The following is a 16,478-nucleotide window of genomic DNA, read 5'->3' on the forward strand; positions in this document are numbered from 1 at the left end:
CATTGCAATTTTAGGTCTCCATGTTGCATAAATATTCTGACGCCATTCGAGGAAACCTTACAAAAATTCTGCGCCTCAAACTGGTGGCACTTGTGACGGTTGAGGTTCATGCCAGAGATGTCATTGATAAGATGCTGAAGAGCGGATGCACTGATGTGGCTTCCTTTGAGTGGCTGAGTCAACTGCGCCTTTACTGGGATAAGGTAGAAAAGGGCTCAAACAGAAGAGTACTATGAGTCTGTCCTCCTCCTGCAGGGTGATACAGACAGAAGGGGGCTATGAGTCTGTCCTCCTCCTGCAGGGTGATACAGACAGAAGGGGGCTATGAGTCTGTCCTCCTCCTGCAGGGTGATACAGACAGAAGGGGGCTATGAGTCTGTCCTCCTCCTGCAGGGTGATACAGACAGAAGGGGGCTATGAGTCTCTCCTCCTCCTGCAGGGTGATACAGACAGAAGGGAGATATGAGTCTGTCCTCCTCCTGCAGGGTGATACAGAAGGGAGCTATGAGTCTGTCCTCCTGCAGGGTGATACATACATAAGGGAGCTATGAGTCTGTCCCCCTGCAGGGTGATACAGACAGAAGGGAGATATGAGTCTGTCCTCCTCCTGCAGGGTGATACAGACAGAAGGGAGCTATGAGTCTGTCCTCCTCCTGCAGGGTGATACAGACAGAAGGGAGCTATGAGTCTGTCCTCCTCCTGCAGGGTGATACAGACAGAAGGGGTTATGAGTCTGTCGTCCTCCTGCAGGGTGATACAGAAGGGAGCTATGAGTCTGTCCTCCTGCAGGGTGATACATACAGAAGGGAGCTATGAGTCTGTCCTCCTGCAGGGTGATACAGACAGAGGGGAGATATGAGTCTGTCCTCCTGCAGGGTGATACAGACAGAAGGGAGATATGAGTCTGTCCTCCTCCTGCAGGGTGATACAGACAGAAGGGAGCTATGAGTCTGTCCTCCTCCTGCAGGGTGATGCAGACAGAAGGGAGCTATGAGTCTGTCCTCCTCCTGCAGGGTGATACAGAAGGGAGCTTGGAGTCTGTCCTCCTCCTGCAGGGTGGCACGGACAGAAATAATAGAAATATAATTTACAGCATTAATTATTTTTATTTTATTTTGCAGGATGTTGATGATTGCATTATTAGACAGACAAACACTCATTTCCGGTATGGGTATGAATATTTGGGAAATTCAGGACGTCTTGTGATCACACCCCTCACTGACAGGTAATACCCCTCACATAATGATCTGGGTAATTATGGTATATTGTAAATTGGGTGGGTTGTTGAAGATCGGAAATACAAGTGTGGCTCAAAGCTCTCCACCGGTTCATAGTCTCTCAGGTTCAGGCCTCAGGGAGCCTGTCCACCGCTCATTGCTATGCAGACATCTAATAATGGTCACACACTGATGACATCACACCATAAATATTATATTCTGCTTGACCGGTTTGCCAACTGACCCTGCCTATGGCCACACCTCTCTGATGTGTTTCACTTCTATTGGACTTAATTGTGGGGGGTGATTTACCCCAATAGGAATTAAAGGAGTCAGTGGGTGTGGCCATAGGTACAGACTATCAGCAAACCCAGCCAGGTAGAATAAAATATTCATGATGTGACGTCATTGTGTGGCCTGTTCTAGAAGCCTACAGGGTGGGTTGTTGGGTTCATCATATAGGATGGTGACACCAACATTATCTTTGTGATGTTGATCCACGCGTTTCACTCTGTCCTTACACTTCAGATGTTACATGACTCTCACCACCGCCCTGCACCTCCACCGTGGAGGCTCGCCAAAGGGCCCAGCCGGTACTGGAAAGACTGAGACGGTAAAAGACCTGGGAAAGGCTCTGGGGATGTATGTGATTGTTGTAAACTGCTCAGAAGGACTGGACTTTAAATCTATGGCAAGAATGTACTCCGGCTTGGCTCAGGTAAGGAACACCCGAAATCTGTCCTGTGTTGTGATGTTATTACCCAATTAAAATGTAAGTCTCTGCGACGCATGGACCTATCCGCAAGGGGCTGGGGATTCAATGAAACAGTAGTTCCATTTTTACCCCCAACTAGACATGTGCACTGCCAAAAAATTCGTTTTTTTCGTTTATGTTATTTTCGTTTTTTTTTTGGGAAATTCGGAAATTAGGGAAATTAAAAAAATATATATATATTTTTTTTTCTGTTTTATTCGTTTTTTTGCTTTTTTCGGAAATTATGGAAATTCGGAAATTCGGCCTCAGTCTGAAGACCACTGCTTTAAAGACTTAGGCCCCGTACACACGTCCGAGGAACTCGACGTGTCAAACACATCGAGTTCCTCGGCGAGTTCAGTGTGGAAGCCGCCGAGGATCTCAGCGGGCCGACTTTCCTCATTGAACAACGAGGAAAAAGAGAACATGTTCTCTTTTCGGCCCGACGAGATCCTCGACGGGTTCCTCGCTGAAAAGTGTACACACGACCGAGTTTCTCAGCAGAATCCAGCTCCGACCGAGTTTCTGGCTGAATTCTGGCGAGAAACTCGGTCGTGTGTACGGGGCCTTTGAGAGAGAGAGAGTTGGCGAGTGGCTAATGTCACGTTCCAAGTCGTTCTATAGAAATGGATCCACACAAGAGAAGTCAATGAGACAGAAGACTCCAAATGATTAAAGAGGGGTTTCAGTTAGGAGGGCTTTGTAGGTAGGGAGAAGGAATTGTGTCCTGCGATGTACCTTTGCAGTGAATAATTTAGACAGACTAGACTGGGAAAAGTGTAAATCAGTAGTGGTCAACGTAAGAGGTATAAAGGACCTCAGCTGTAGTCCCTGATATCACCTAGGGGCCTCAAATGATATTCATTACACATGGCTCCCAACTGTCCCTGATTTGGAGCAATGTCCCTCTGTCCCTCATTCCTCCTCATTAGTCCCTCATTTTGGTCTGATCTATATAGTTGTATATAAAATGCACTTTTTATCTATCAAAAAGTGTTTCCCAGTGCTAAACCTTTCATCTGATTTCTAAATCGCTGCATTTGTAAATTCCAAAAGCCAATATAAAGGAATAGTTGTGACTGTCATTGTAGCCCCTTTAAAAAAATAACCCTGACTGCTGGGGTCCAAGGGCTGCACAACAAGTGCCAAAAAGACACAAGAAGTTGGGCACTAGGGCCGATGTAAGTGCAAATGTGCGCCGTCGTATCTGCGCGCCAGACCCACAAACAGATACGCGCCTAAAACCAGGCTACACCCCGCCGACGTAGCTTGCTTACGCCAGCGTAGGGTGGGCGCACATTTAGGCTGGGTGCATGGTGGCGCTCCCATCAGTGGCGTCTCCAGCTTTCATATTTAGGGGGGGCACATGGGGGGACAGGGACAAAAGTAGGGGGGCAAACTATAAAATGCAATTATATATATATATATATATATATATATATATATATATATATCCTGGAGCCCTTTACTACGATCCCACTATGGACCCTTTCACATGTTCTGCAGTAAGCTCTCTTCCTACTATACTGGGGCCCCCCAGGGTGTCAGAAAACAAGAGATATATGTCACCTGCACACCAAGAAAATATAAGGGTCCAAAGCAGTGGGAGAACTATCAGGGTTGCAAAGGTTGTCTTGCCACCGGGCCCTGGTGTTCTGTCACAGTGGGGATCCCCAGCTGTCCTGTCCCTGCTATTTACAGCGCTGGTCTGGCGTCTGTCTCCTTGGCAGCGGCGGCAGTCTATTAGGAGCTAGTGCTGGTGACATTATGGGTGCATGCAGGGGAAGGCTGGCAATATTGGTTATAGAGAGCCGAGCCCCCAGCTGGTCACCTAGCAGCAGTAATGCTGTATAACCTTCTCTGTTGACATGCTGATCGGGATGTGATCCAGGTGATGCTCCCAGTCAGATCTAATAAACACAGTATTTATTTGCATCAAGAGTACAACCACATAAATATAATCAACCGTATGATCAGCAGCCATGTGGGCTCTATGCCTGTAAAGTGTGGGCTTTGATCAATAAAATCACTGATATTTATGACTAGGATTTGACTAAGAGCATCACCTGGATTGCATCCCGATCAGCATGTCAGAGAAGGGTCCACTGCTGCTAAGCAACCTGCAGGGAGCTTAACTGTCTACAACCAATAGAAATGGGCTCGGGTGTGTTTGAAATCCCACATGCCCGATCACGCCAGGAAGCCCACACTCCACAGTGCTAATCAATGTATGGGCTGCCTAAGAGCTAAGACCAGCCAAAGACAGTTTAAATCTCAGCTGGTTCAGCAGAAACTGACTGAGATTTGAACCATTAATGAGCAGATTCTCTTATAATTATCACTAGTGGTTGCTGTATAGTCACTAGTGATAATCACTGTTTATCGGGAGAATATAATTGCTGGGCAGGAGGGATATCCCCTGTCACCACTGTCTGTGTTGATGGGGGGATCATGCAAGTTTCTTTCCTGCAATCTGTGGATGCAGGAAAGAAATTTGCACCGTATATTATCTGCCTAACTGAAAGTGAAAGTAAATTGTGAATGTTTTGAAAGAACAGGAGAGGGGGAGGGAGACAGATGGGGGGGAGAAGGGATGGAGATAATGTAGTTCAGTGATTACAGTGTACTGCAGTCTGCAGTGCACACACTTAAACACGGCCCAGGCTAGAATATCTGGTTGTGTGAGCGCTCGCATTATGCAGTGTCGGCGAGCACAGGAAGGGGGAGGAATCCCCTGTAGAGCTGACTGGGGACGCTCTCCCTCTCGGGGGCACATGGTGGGGCACAGCATGGTGTTGGGGGGGTCACGGCCCCCTCTGGCCCCCCCCTAGGGACGCCTCTGGCTCCCATTGATTAGCCATTCAAACATGCAAATGAGGGAAATACGGCGATTCACAAACCTGTGTGCGCCCGACGCAGGCTACGAGAGGTGCACGTAAGTTGTACGTCCGGCGTAAAGTTATGCCCCATTATGGAGGTGTAACCCAGCAGCAGACATGCAAAGGTCTGCACCAGGGAACACAAGCCAGCGTATTTTACGCTGGACATTTGTCTGACTGGGCGTAGGTTACGTTCACGCCATACGCAGTGATCCGGCGTAGTTTAGGCAGTTGTTCCGTCCACGTCACAGCGCAGTTCGTGATACGTATCTGTCTGGTGCTCGGCCCATCATTTGCATGGGGTCACGCCTCATTTGCATGGGTTTGCATGGGTCACGCCCACTTCCACCTACGCCGGCTTGCGCCTTCGAAACCTACGCCACGCCGACGCAGCGTTGGGAGCAATAGCTTGCTGAATGCAGTGCTTGCCTCTCCACGCTGCGTCGGCGTGGCATACGGCGTTTGCGTTACAGCGGCGTAATGTGCGCCCACCTGTCTGTGAATCTGGGCATAGGAGTCTAAATAGTATGGAACATACTGTCCTGGTAATGGGTAGTGGCAGATTACAGAAGAGGGTGTTTTGGATCAGTTCTTTGTCACTGACCTTCTTCTTTCTCTGGCCATCTTTTTCTGCTCTAGACCGGTGCCTGGGGCTGCTTTGATGAATTTAACAGAATCAACATTGAAGTGCTGTCTGTGGTGGCCCAACAAATCCTGTCCATCCTTTCGGCTCTTTCTGCCAACCTGACCCGGTTCGTCTTTGAGGGCCGAGACATCAGCTTGGTTTGGTCCTGCGGTATCTTCATCACCATGAATCCAGGTGAGATCCCTCTCTTCAGGAAAATATGGCGGAACTATTGTTATTTCAGTTTTTTCTTTAGAGAATTTACTTAAAGTGATACTAAACACACACTGTTTCATTTACATTGTCCCTTCTATTTTTGTACAGTGAGGAAAAAAAGTATTTGATCCTCTGCTGATTTTGTACGTTTGCCCACTGACAAAGAAATGGCCAGTCTATAATTTTATTGGTAGGTTTACTTTAACCCTGAAAGACAGAATAACAACAAAAAAATCCAGAAAAACGCATTTCAAAAAAGTTATAAATTGATTTGCATTTTAACTACTTAACCCCCAGACCATATTGTTGGTCAAAGACCAGAGCACTTTTTGTGATTTGGCACTGCGTTGCTTTAACTGACAATTGCGCGGTCGTGCGACGTGGCTCACAAACAAAATTGGCGTCCTTTTTTCTCTTTCGTTCATAGACGGACACAGCCTTCATTGACCTTAGGGTTATGCTTCTTCCTACCAGGAGATTTAAATCTCCTGGTAGGAAGAAGCATAACCCTAAGGTCAATGAAGGCTGTGTCCGTCTATGAACTCAGAGAAATGGATTTTACGGTGAGTACAAAAATCCTTTTTTCCCACAAATAGAGCTTTCTTTTGGTGGTATTTGAACACCTCTGCGGTTTTTATTTTTTGCGCTATAAACAAAAATAGAGCGACAATTTTGAAAAAAATTCAATATTTTTTACTTTTTGCTATAATAAATATCCCCCAAAAATATATGAAAAAAAAATGTTTTCCTCAGTTTAGGCCGATCTGTATTCTTCTACCTATTTTTGGTAAAAAAAATCGCAATAAGCGTTTATCGGTTGGTTTGCGCAAAATGTATAGCGTTTACAAAATAGGGGATAGTTTTATTGCATTTTTCCAATTTTTTTTTTTTTTTACTACTAATCGCGACGATCAGCGATTTTTTTCGTGACTGCGACATTATGGCGGACACATCGGACAATTTTGACACATTTTTGGGACCATTGTCATTTTCACAGCAAAAAATGCATTTAAAATGCATTGTTTATTGTGAAAATGACAATTGCAGTTTGGGAGTTAACCACAAGGGGGCGCTGAAGGAGTTATGTGTGACCTGAAGTGTGTTTACAACTGTAGGGGGGTGTGGCTGTAGGTGTGACGTCATCGATTGTGTTCCCCTATAAAAGGGATCACACGATCGATGACGCCACCACAGTGAAGAATGGGGAAGCCGTGTTCACACACAGCTCTCCCCGTTCTTCAGCTCCGGGGACCGATCGCGGGACTCCAGCGGCGATCGGGTCCGCGAGTCCCGCGGTCACGGAGCTTCAGACCGGGCCGTGGGAGAGGCTCTCCCACGGCTGGGTTTAAAGGACAACATGCCATTCTGCCGACGTATATCGGCGTGAAGGGGTCCTTAAGTGGTTAATAAAAAATAAAAAAACATCTAAGTACCTTTTTGCTAATCGATATACAGTCGTCAAATGACCCAGCTCTCTCCCAGCCTGTCTGCAGGGAAACATAAGTAGAAGGAGCTTTTAGTCCTCTAATGCTGGTCACATATTAGAAAAAACAAAAACAAAAAAAACAGCCTTTGGAATACAGAGTAAAAAGAAACAATTAATATCAATAAACAGTTTTAAATTGTCATACAAATATATATTTGAAATAAAATCTTTATTATTTTTTGGCAATAACATGGTGTGGGTGGATTTCTGCCAGTCACAGGCTGTGTCCTACCCCTCCAGTCTGTGTCTTAGAATAACAGGGAGGTGAAGCCTCCATCAATCTACAATCTAATCCCACCACCCCCATTGTGTTTAGCTGGGCATTGAGGAGGAGGGAGGGAGTGGGCTGTCCTTTACCACTGTGTATACGCCCACATAGTGATGAAATGCTCAGCATAGAAACTCACTGAAAACTGAGCATGTGCAGAGCTGCCCACACTACTCTGCAAAATCCATAGCTGCACTGGGGACATGAACATAAGGTGGCGATAGAGAGCAGCAGGATCAATAAGGTTTTTTGCAGAACACACAAAACGTATCTCATAGTGACTAAGTATGAACAGCATGGAATACATCAGTTATTGATAGTTTTTTATGATGTGGGTTTAGAGACACTTTAGTTAAACATATCATGTCAGATATGGGCATAGACCCAAAATATTAAAGTAGATATAAACCCAACCACTAAAATCATACATAGGCCCGGATTCACGTAGGGCGGCTTTACGGTGTGGGCGTAGCGTATCGTATTTACAATATGCCGCCGCAAGTTAGAGAGGCAAGTGCTGTATTCACAAAGCACTTGCCTCCTAAGTTACGGCGGCGCAGCGTAAATGTGCCGGCGTAAGCGCGCGTAATTTAAATTGTGAAGAGGTGGGCGTGTTTTATGCTAATAACTCGTGACCCGACGTGATTGACGTTTTGAACGAACGGCGCATGCGCCGTCCGTGGACGTATCCCAGTGCGCATGCGTCGGTTAGAATGCCTTAGATACGTAGAAAAGCACCTGCAAAGCTTTGTCGCTCTCTCCCAGGGGATTATTTTTATTGTACTGATCAAGACTTGAATGATTTGCAAGTGTGTTTCTATCCTCTGTATCCTGAATTGCGTCCTGAAGAAGCCCAACGGCGAAATGCGTAGATGCACTTGGGTTCTCATCTTATAATATGTACCCATATGTATGATTTTTAATATTTGCACTGTCCTTATATTTCATGCATGTGTCTTTTGTGTCCATAAAATATTTTTATATATATATATATATATTTTTTTTATTATTGTTTACCGAGCCGTCTAAAGTCCGAACAGGGTTCACTTTTGGGTTCCCTTTTTTCTTCCCTTTTTTTTCTAACATTGCTATAGATCACTGACATTATGGCCCCTCTACAAGTCAAGTAGAGGGGCCAAGTCAAATGGCTGCATTTGACCCGTGGGCAGCACAATAAGTTCCAAGGGGACACAAGTTGGGCACCAGGCTCTAAACTGTGAATTTATTTCAAAAATAATTTTCAATTCTCCTAAATCTGCAGCTTTCCATACAATAAAGTGGTTGTAAAGGCACAAGGTTTTTTACCTTAACCACTTAAGGACCGCCTCCTGCACATATACATCGGCAGAATGGCACGGCTGGGCACATGTACGTACAGGTACGTCCTGTACTAGTACCCAGCCGTGGGTCGCGGGCGCGCGCCCGCGACCCGGTCCGAAGCTCCGTGACCGGGACCCGCGGACCCGATCGCCGCTGGAGTCCCGCGATCGCTCCCCGGAGCTGAAGAACGGGGAGAGCTGTGTGCAAACACGGCTTCCCCGTTCTTCACTGTGGCGGCAGCATGGATCGTGTGATCCCTTTTATAGGGGGACACAATCGATGACGTCACACCTACAGCCACACCCCCCTACAGTTGTAAACACACTTCAGGTCACACATAACCCCTTCAACACCCCCTAGTGGTTAACTCCCAAACTGCAATTGTAATTTTCACAATAAACAATGCATTTTTTGCTGTAAAAAAGACAATGGTCCAAAAAATGTGTCAAAATTGTCCGAAGTGTCCGCCATAATGTCGCAGCCACGAAAAAAATCGCTGATCGCCGCCATTAGTAGTGAAACATTTTTTTTTATAAAAATGCAATAAAACTACCCCCTATTTTGTAAACGCTATAATTTTTGCGCAAACCAATCGATAAACGCTTAGTGCAATTTTTTTTACCAAAAATAGGTAGAACAATACATATCGGCCTAAACTGAGGAAAATTTTTTTTTTTTATATATATATTTTTGGGGGATATTTATTATAGCAAAAAGTAAAAAAAATATTGAATTTTTTTCAAAATTGTCGCTATATTTTTGTTTATACCGCAAAAAATAAAAACCGCAGAGGTGATCAAATACCACCAAAAGAAAGCTATATTTGTGGGGGAAAAAAAGACGCCAATTTCTTTTGGGAGCCACGTCACATGACCGCGCAATTGTCAGTTAAAGTGACGCAGTGCTGAATCACAAAAAGGAGCAAGGTCCTTTAGCTACATTTTGGTCCGGGTCTTAAGTGGTTAATGCATTCTATGATTTTTTATGACACATTTTTGGGGCTAAATCTCAAACTGTGTTCATGCCAATTTATTCTTGCGCCCACGTACCATGATGTATGATGACACCTCATTTGCTCTTATTGACCTGGGACTTGCCTGGAATTCATTTAATGTTCCTCCATCACTGACACCTTCCTCTGGTCACAGGTTATGCAGGCCGTACTGAGCTCCCAGATAACCTCAAGTCCATGTTCAGACCCATCTCCATGGTGGTACCAGACTCCACACTGATCGCAGAGATTATTCTATTCGGAGAAGGCTTCAGTAACTGCAAGGTACCATCTGTGTGTTGTGTGGTGGGACAAATAGCAGTCACATTTCGGTAGGACCCTCCAGCAGTGACTCTCTCATGTTCTCTTCTAGCTCCTGGCTAAGAAGGTCTACACCTTATATTCCCTGGCTGTTCAGCAACTTTCCAAGCAGGACCACTACGACTTCGGCTTACGAGCTTTGACTTCCCTGCTAAGATATGCTGGGCGTAAACGGCGACTCTGTCCTGATCTGTCCGATGAGGAGGTGAGAGGGAAGCCAATTTGTATGTGGTATCTAAAGCTGCAAGATCATTTTAGAACTTCTTCTTGGCTGTTAAAGGGGTTGTAAATCTTTGTGTTTTTTCACCTTAATGCACCCTATGCATTCAGATGAAAAAAAGACATTGCAGTGTCCAGCCCCCCCGTTTTACTAATCTGAGCCCCGAATTTAAGTGGGCGTGACCCTGTGTCGCTCTCTCCACTGCTTCTCAGGTCTTCATTGAATAGATTGATAGCAGCGCAACCATTGGCTCCCGCTGCTGTCAATCAAATCCATTGACGTGGGGGCGAGGTCGAGTCATACACACAGCGTCTATGGACGCGGAGTGTATGACACGGGAGCACGCCCGCAAGGTAACCCCCTTGGGAGAGAGCTTCCCAGAGGGGGTCATTGTAACGGTCACCACCGTTTACTATTTCCATTCCATCAACCACGACAGCTTATGCGACACTCCACAATCCAGCAGACAGGACCCATTGGATTTTCCCCAGAAATAACGAGACAGACAGCTCTGTTACTGGTTTCAAAAATGAATGCATCTTTAATGGTAAAACTCAGGTTTTTATACAGTTACAAGCATGCTTCAGCAAGCACAGGGACAATGAAACTCTCCACCCCCAAAACATCACACAACAGGGCTTCATACACATTCTTTTAGATAATGACATTCAGATGAGTTAATTATCCCCCAGGTGTTCTGTCTCCGACAATAAGCTATTCACATCTGATACACAATACACAGACATCTGACCTTTAGAGGGTGCTCAGTCACATTCCACACCTTATGATCAATAGACTTTTCACACCATACAGTGTCATTAGCATCCACAATGAAAGGTCTTTCAGAAGCCAGACTCAATTAACACCTCAACAGTCTATTGACCTGTTTATAAGGAACAACTAATATTCTAAGATATCCTGCAAAACACGAATTATCATTAATGTCCTATCTCATGTAATCCGAGACATCAGTTCTCAGTCATCCTATGCCCCTATCGGACATAGGATGACCCTAGACCCAAGAGTCATTGGTGAAGCTGGCACAGGAGTACCCCACATCCTTCAGAAGTCTCTGGGTGTCACGGGCCATTCCGTTACAGTAATCTATTGCGGGGAATAGCCACGAGAGCTGCTGTGGGATCCCAGAACAGGAGGATCAGGGCCACTCTGTGCAAAAAAAACTGCACAGTGGAGGTAAGTATGACATGTTTGCTATTTAAAATAAAAAGTGAACCTTTAGTGTCACTTTAAAGCTGAATTCCTGGAATTCAGCTACTTTGTAAAAGCAGCAGGCATACCATGAGTTAAGTTTTACAAGGTGACGCCTGTCTCTAGACTTATCTCTATTATTCACATCTGACAGGTTTATTGTGCTCCAGGAAGATAACTTCAGGAGCTCTGATGCTGCTCACTGTGGTCTCGGTTCTTTCAAAGCAGAGTCGCTAGACCTGCTATGCCTTCCCCTCCTCTCTTTCTGTCCCTTTACAGAAGTCTTTGTATTACATGAACGCATTCAGAAAATACAAAGGCTTCTGTGAATGGGCAGCAGAGGGGAGGGGTGGGCATAGTTGCTGTGTGTGCTTCGCTCCTCTCGCAGTGGACAAGTGTGTCCCCCGGGAGAACAAGTAATAGAGATAAGTCCCAGGGGTGACGTGCATTTAATTGGACTTTAACTTATATGGGTAGATTTACTAAACCTGGAGAGTGCAAAATCTGGTGCAGCTGCGCATGGTAGCCAATCAGCTTCTAACTTCAGCTTGTTCCATTAAGCTTTGACAAAAAACCTGGAAGCTGATTGGTTTTTATACAGAGCTGCACCATATTTTGCACCAGTTATAGTAAATCAACTCCATAGTGTGACTGCACTTTTTGCAAAGTTGCTGAATTCCTGCAATTCAGCTTTAAACCTAAAAAAAATTGTGATCTATTATCTACAGGCAGCTATGTCTGACTAAATCCCTGTACACACGATCGGTTTGTCTGATGAAAACGGACCGTTTTCATCGGACAAACCGATCATGTGTGGGCCCCATCGGTTTGTTTTACATCGGTGAAAAAAAATTGAAAATTTTCCTATGGATAAAAAACTGATAGAAAAAAACGATCGTCTGTGTGGAAGTCCATCGGTCAAAAATCCACGCATGCTCAGAATCAAGTCGACGCATGCTCGGAAGCATTGAACTTAATTTTTCTCAGCACGTCGTAGTGTTTTACGTCACCGCGTTTGGACACGGTCGGATATTTGACCGATGGTGTGTAGGCAAGACTGATGAAAAAAGTCAGCTTCATCAGATATCCAACAAAAAAATCCATCGGATTAGATTCCATCAGATATCCGATCGTGTGTACATTGCTTAATTGTGATACTTTTTTATTTCCAATTAATTGATCAATTTAATGGCTCATTGAAGTGGAATTCCACTCCAAACTTACGTAAAAAATTTCCTTTCCAAGAAAGTTACAAAAAAAAAAACTGCTTTTCCTGCAATACTGTTAGTGCCAATAGTTTGTGCAGAGTAGACATGTGCAAAATGCAGAATAGAAAATTCAGAAAAAAAACAGCGTGGGGTCCCACCCCAATCCATATCAGGCCTGGTATGGATTTCAAGTGGGAACCCCATGCCATTTTTTTTCTTTTTTAAACGCCGTGGGGTCCCCCCAAAATCCATACCAGACCCTTAAGCAGCCCAGCATTCCAGGAAAGGTTGGGGGGGGGGGGGACAAGTAAGCTCATGAATCATATAAGGCCACATGACCTTAACATGGGAGGGGGGGCTTTGTGGGGGGAAGGGGGCTTCCGAAAGCACCTTGTCCCCATGTTGTTGAGCATAAGGGCCTCTTCCACTACAACCCTGTGCGATGGTTATTGGGATCTGCGGGCAGGGGGCTTATCGGAATCCCCCCCCCCCCCTCTATGTGAGAGAGTTTGGGGTACACTACCCATTCACCAAAAAAGTGTAAAAAGTGAATAAAGACAGTACACAAGTTCTTGATTATTCCTTTATTAAAAAAATAAAATAAAAATGTCCCCCGGTGTAGATCCATCTCTGACCCGAAAACAGAACAAAAAGAAAACTTCCGGCCTTGTCGAACGCTCCAGCCGACTGCCTGCTCCGCCGTCTGATATTTCTTAAATAGCTAAGGGGTGGGGTCACCTGATGTCAGCGGGTGACCCCATCCCTTAGCTATTTAAGAAATTCAGGTGGGGTCACCTGATGTCAGCAGGTGACCCCACCCCCTTGTGACATTCCCGACCGGGGGCATGCTGAATTGATGACATTGTGAGGAGGCGGGGTCATCCGCTGACATCATCGGGTGACTCCGCCTGGGCAGAATTAGAAGCAATCAATAATATTTTGACCAATCTAAATTGGAATCGTTCAGAAAATTTGGATTTCGTAAGAAAATTAATAAACAAAACGAAAATTAAACGAATTCCGAAAAACAAATCAATGGAACAAAATTAGTAACATAACAAATCTAGCCAGAATTAAATGAAACAAGTTTTTAATATTTATTTTTAATGCAGGTGGAAGGTGGTGGGTGTTATTTTTTTGGACATTGCAGTGACATTCTAGACCTGTGTTCCCAGCTCCTCCCAGCTTAACGCACTTTCTGAAAGCAGTGCCAGTTCACAACTCGTTTCTCACCATTTGTCTTCTTCAGATTCTCATCATGTCAATGAAAGACATGAACATAGCCAAACTCACCTCTGTGGACCTCCCTCTGTTCAACGGGATCATGCATGATCTTTTCCCGGGCATAGACGCACCGTCAGCGGATTCCGGCAAGGTGAGCCCAGGAAATAAAAACATGCATAATGTGTGTTTATTTAACCACTTCATCCCCAGAAGGATTTACCCCCCTGATGACCAGTGGGAGGAATAGTGCCCCATCATTGATATCAGTAGGAGGAATAGTGCCCCATCATTGATATCAGTAGGAGGAATAGTGCCCCATCATTGATATCAGTAGGAGGAATACTTTGTTTTAGTTTTAGTCATATTTAGTCGACTAAAATCTCCAGTACATTTTAGTAGACTAAAATCATTTTAGTTGGCTAAAACTAATTTGAGTCAAATCTAATGGGTGTAGTTAAATTGTAATGCGTTATTTAAGAATTTCTCTACAATTTGCAAACTGATTATATACTGCTGGTGAAAAATCAAATATGTTATTATTTATGGTATTGAGGTGTTCATTTTGATGTCAAATTTCAATTTAGTTTTAGTCTTATAGCTAGATTCAGGTACATGTCCGCAACTTTGCGGCGGCGTAGCTTAAGGCATTTAAGCTACGCCGCCGTAAGTTAGCGAGGCAAGTACATGATTCACAATGTACTTGCCTGCTTAGTTACGGCGGCGTAGCGTAAATGCGGCGGGCGCAAGCGCGCCTAATTCAAATTCGGCTGAGGGGGGCGTGTTTTATGTTAATATGCTTTGACCTTACGCTTTTGACGTATTTTTTTAACTGCGCATGCGCCTACATTTCCCAGTGTGCATTGCGGCTAAGTACGCCGCACGGGCCTATTGATTTCGATGTGGACGTAAACTACGTAAATCCCTATTCACGGACGACTTACGCAAACGACGTAAAATTTTTGAATTTCGAAGCAGGAAAGGCGGCCATACTTTAACATTACTATTCCATCTATTAGATGGAATAACTTTAGGCCTGATAATGCGTTACGGAAACGGCGTAAATGTACTGCGGCGGCCGGGCGTACGTTCGTGAATCGGCGTATCTACTGATTTACATATTCTACGCCGACCGCAATGGAAGCGCCACCTAGCGGCCATCCGAAATATTGCAACCTAAGATAGGACGGCGCAAGCCATCGTATCTTAGATATGTTTAAGCGTATCTCTGTTTGAGAATACACTTAAACATAGGTCGGCGCAGATTCAGAGTTAGGTCGGCTTATCTGTAGATAAGCCGGCCTAACTCTTTCTGAATCTACCTATTAGTCTTTTAAATAAAATGCTATTTTAGTTTTAGTCGTATTTTAGTCATCTCAATTGTTTTAGTTTTAGTATTATTTTAGACGACTAAAATTGTATTAAAGCGGGGGTTCACCCTATAAACCCAAAAAAAAAAAAAAATTTTTCTTCTACCATAAAATCAGGCATTGTAGCGCGAGCTACAGTATGCCTGTCCCGATTTTTTTATCCCCGTACTCACTGTTATATCGTACATCGAAGATACCGACTCCCCTCGGGGAATGGGCGTGCCTATGGAGACGGAGGATGATTGACGGCCGGCTCTGGCGCGTCACGCTTCTCCGGAAATAGCCGAAATAGGCTTGGCTCTTCACGGCGCCTGCGCATAGCCTGTGCGCAGGCGCCGTGAAGAGCCGAGACCTACTCCGGCTGTCTTCGGGGAGAGTGACGTGCCAGGGCCGGCCGTCAATCATCCTCCCTCTCCATAGGCACGCCCATTCCCCGCGGGAGCCGAAATCTATAATGTACGAGTACACAGTGAGTACGGGGGTAAAAAAATCGGGACAGGCATACTGTAGCTCGCGCTACAATGCCTGTCTCGATGGTAAAATCGTGTCACTGAGGGTGAACCACCGCTTTAAGTTAGTCGACTAAAATGTTTTAATTGGTTTTAGTCAATGAAATTAACACTGGTCCATGGTAACCAATCGGCTTCCAAGTTTTATTACTAAAGCCTGATTGAAGAAGTTGAAGTTAGAAGCTGATTGGTTACTATGCACGGCTGCACCAGATTCTGTGTGCATCGGGTTTAGTAAATCTCCCCCAATATATCATTGTGTGCAAGTCATTCTTCCTTTTTTATTTTTGTGTCAGCTCCGGGAGCAGATTGAGCAGGAACTGCGCCTCTCTGGCCTTCAAATCACACCGTTCACCGTTACCAAAGTCATCCAACTGCACGAAACCAAATCCTCACGCCACTCCTGCATGATCGTCGGGAGGACCTGTAGCGGAAAGACAACTACCTGGCGCTGCCTGCAGTCGGCGCTGTCTTCTCTGCACCGCAACGGAGACACAAACTATAACCTTGTGCGGGTGAGTGACCAGCAAATGTCATATTTGCCACCTGATTGATTTTTATTCCGATTTCATTAAATTCCTTAAAGAGAACTTGTCATTAACCTGCCTGGCGGTGTTCCCGAGTCTGACTCGGGGTTAGATTTTCCTGCTGCGAGCGGTAACCC

At 45.0% G+C, this 16,478-nt stretch overlaps 1 protein-coding gene across 1 annotated transcript in view; it reads left to right on the forward strand.

Annotated features, from left to right (window-relative positions):
• DNAH2 (dynein axonemal heavy chain 2) overlaps positions 1–16,478 on the forward strand; it is a 402,999-nt gene that overhangs the window by 220,507 nt on the left and 166,014 nt on the right. The window contains exons 34-41 of the mRNA XM_040346833.1: positions 15–203; positions 1,122–1,225; positions 1,746–1,935; positions 5,490–5,670; positions 9,914–10,041; positions 10,130–10,282; positions 13,964–14,089; positions 16,111–16,329. Of these exons, the coding sequence (XP_040202767.1) occupies positions 15–203; positions 1,122–1,225; positions 1,746–1,935; positions 5,490–5,670; positions 9,914–10,041; positions 10,130–10,282; positions 13,964–14,089; positions 16,111–16,329 (1,290 nt within the window). The remainder of the gene's footprint in view (positions 1–14; positions 204–1,121; positions 1,226–1,745; positions 1,936–5,489; positions 5,671–9,913; positions 10,042–10,129; positions 10,283–13,963; positions 14,090–16,110; positions 16,330–16,478) is intronic.

This window comes from Rana temporaria, chromosome 3 (genome assembly GCF_905171775.1).
Source record: "Rana temporaria chromosome 3, aRanTem1.1, whole genome shotgun sequence".
NCBI classification, from domain to species: domain Eukaryota; kingdom Metazoa; phylum Chordata; class Amphibia; order Anura; family Ranidae; genus Rana; species Rana temporaria.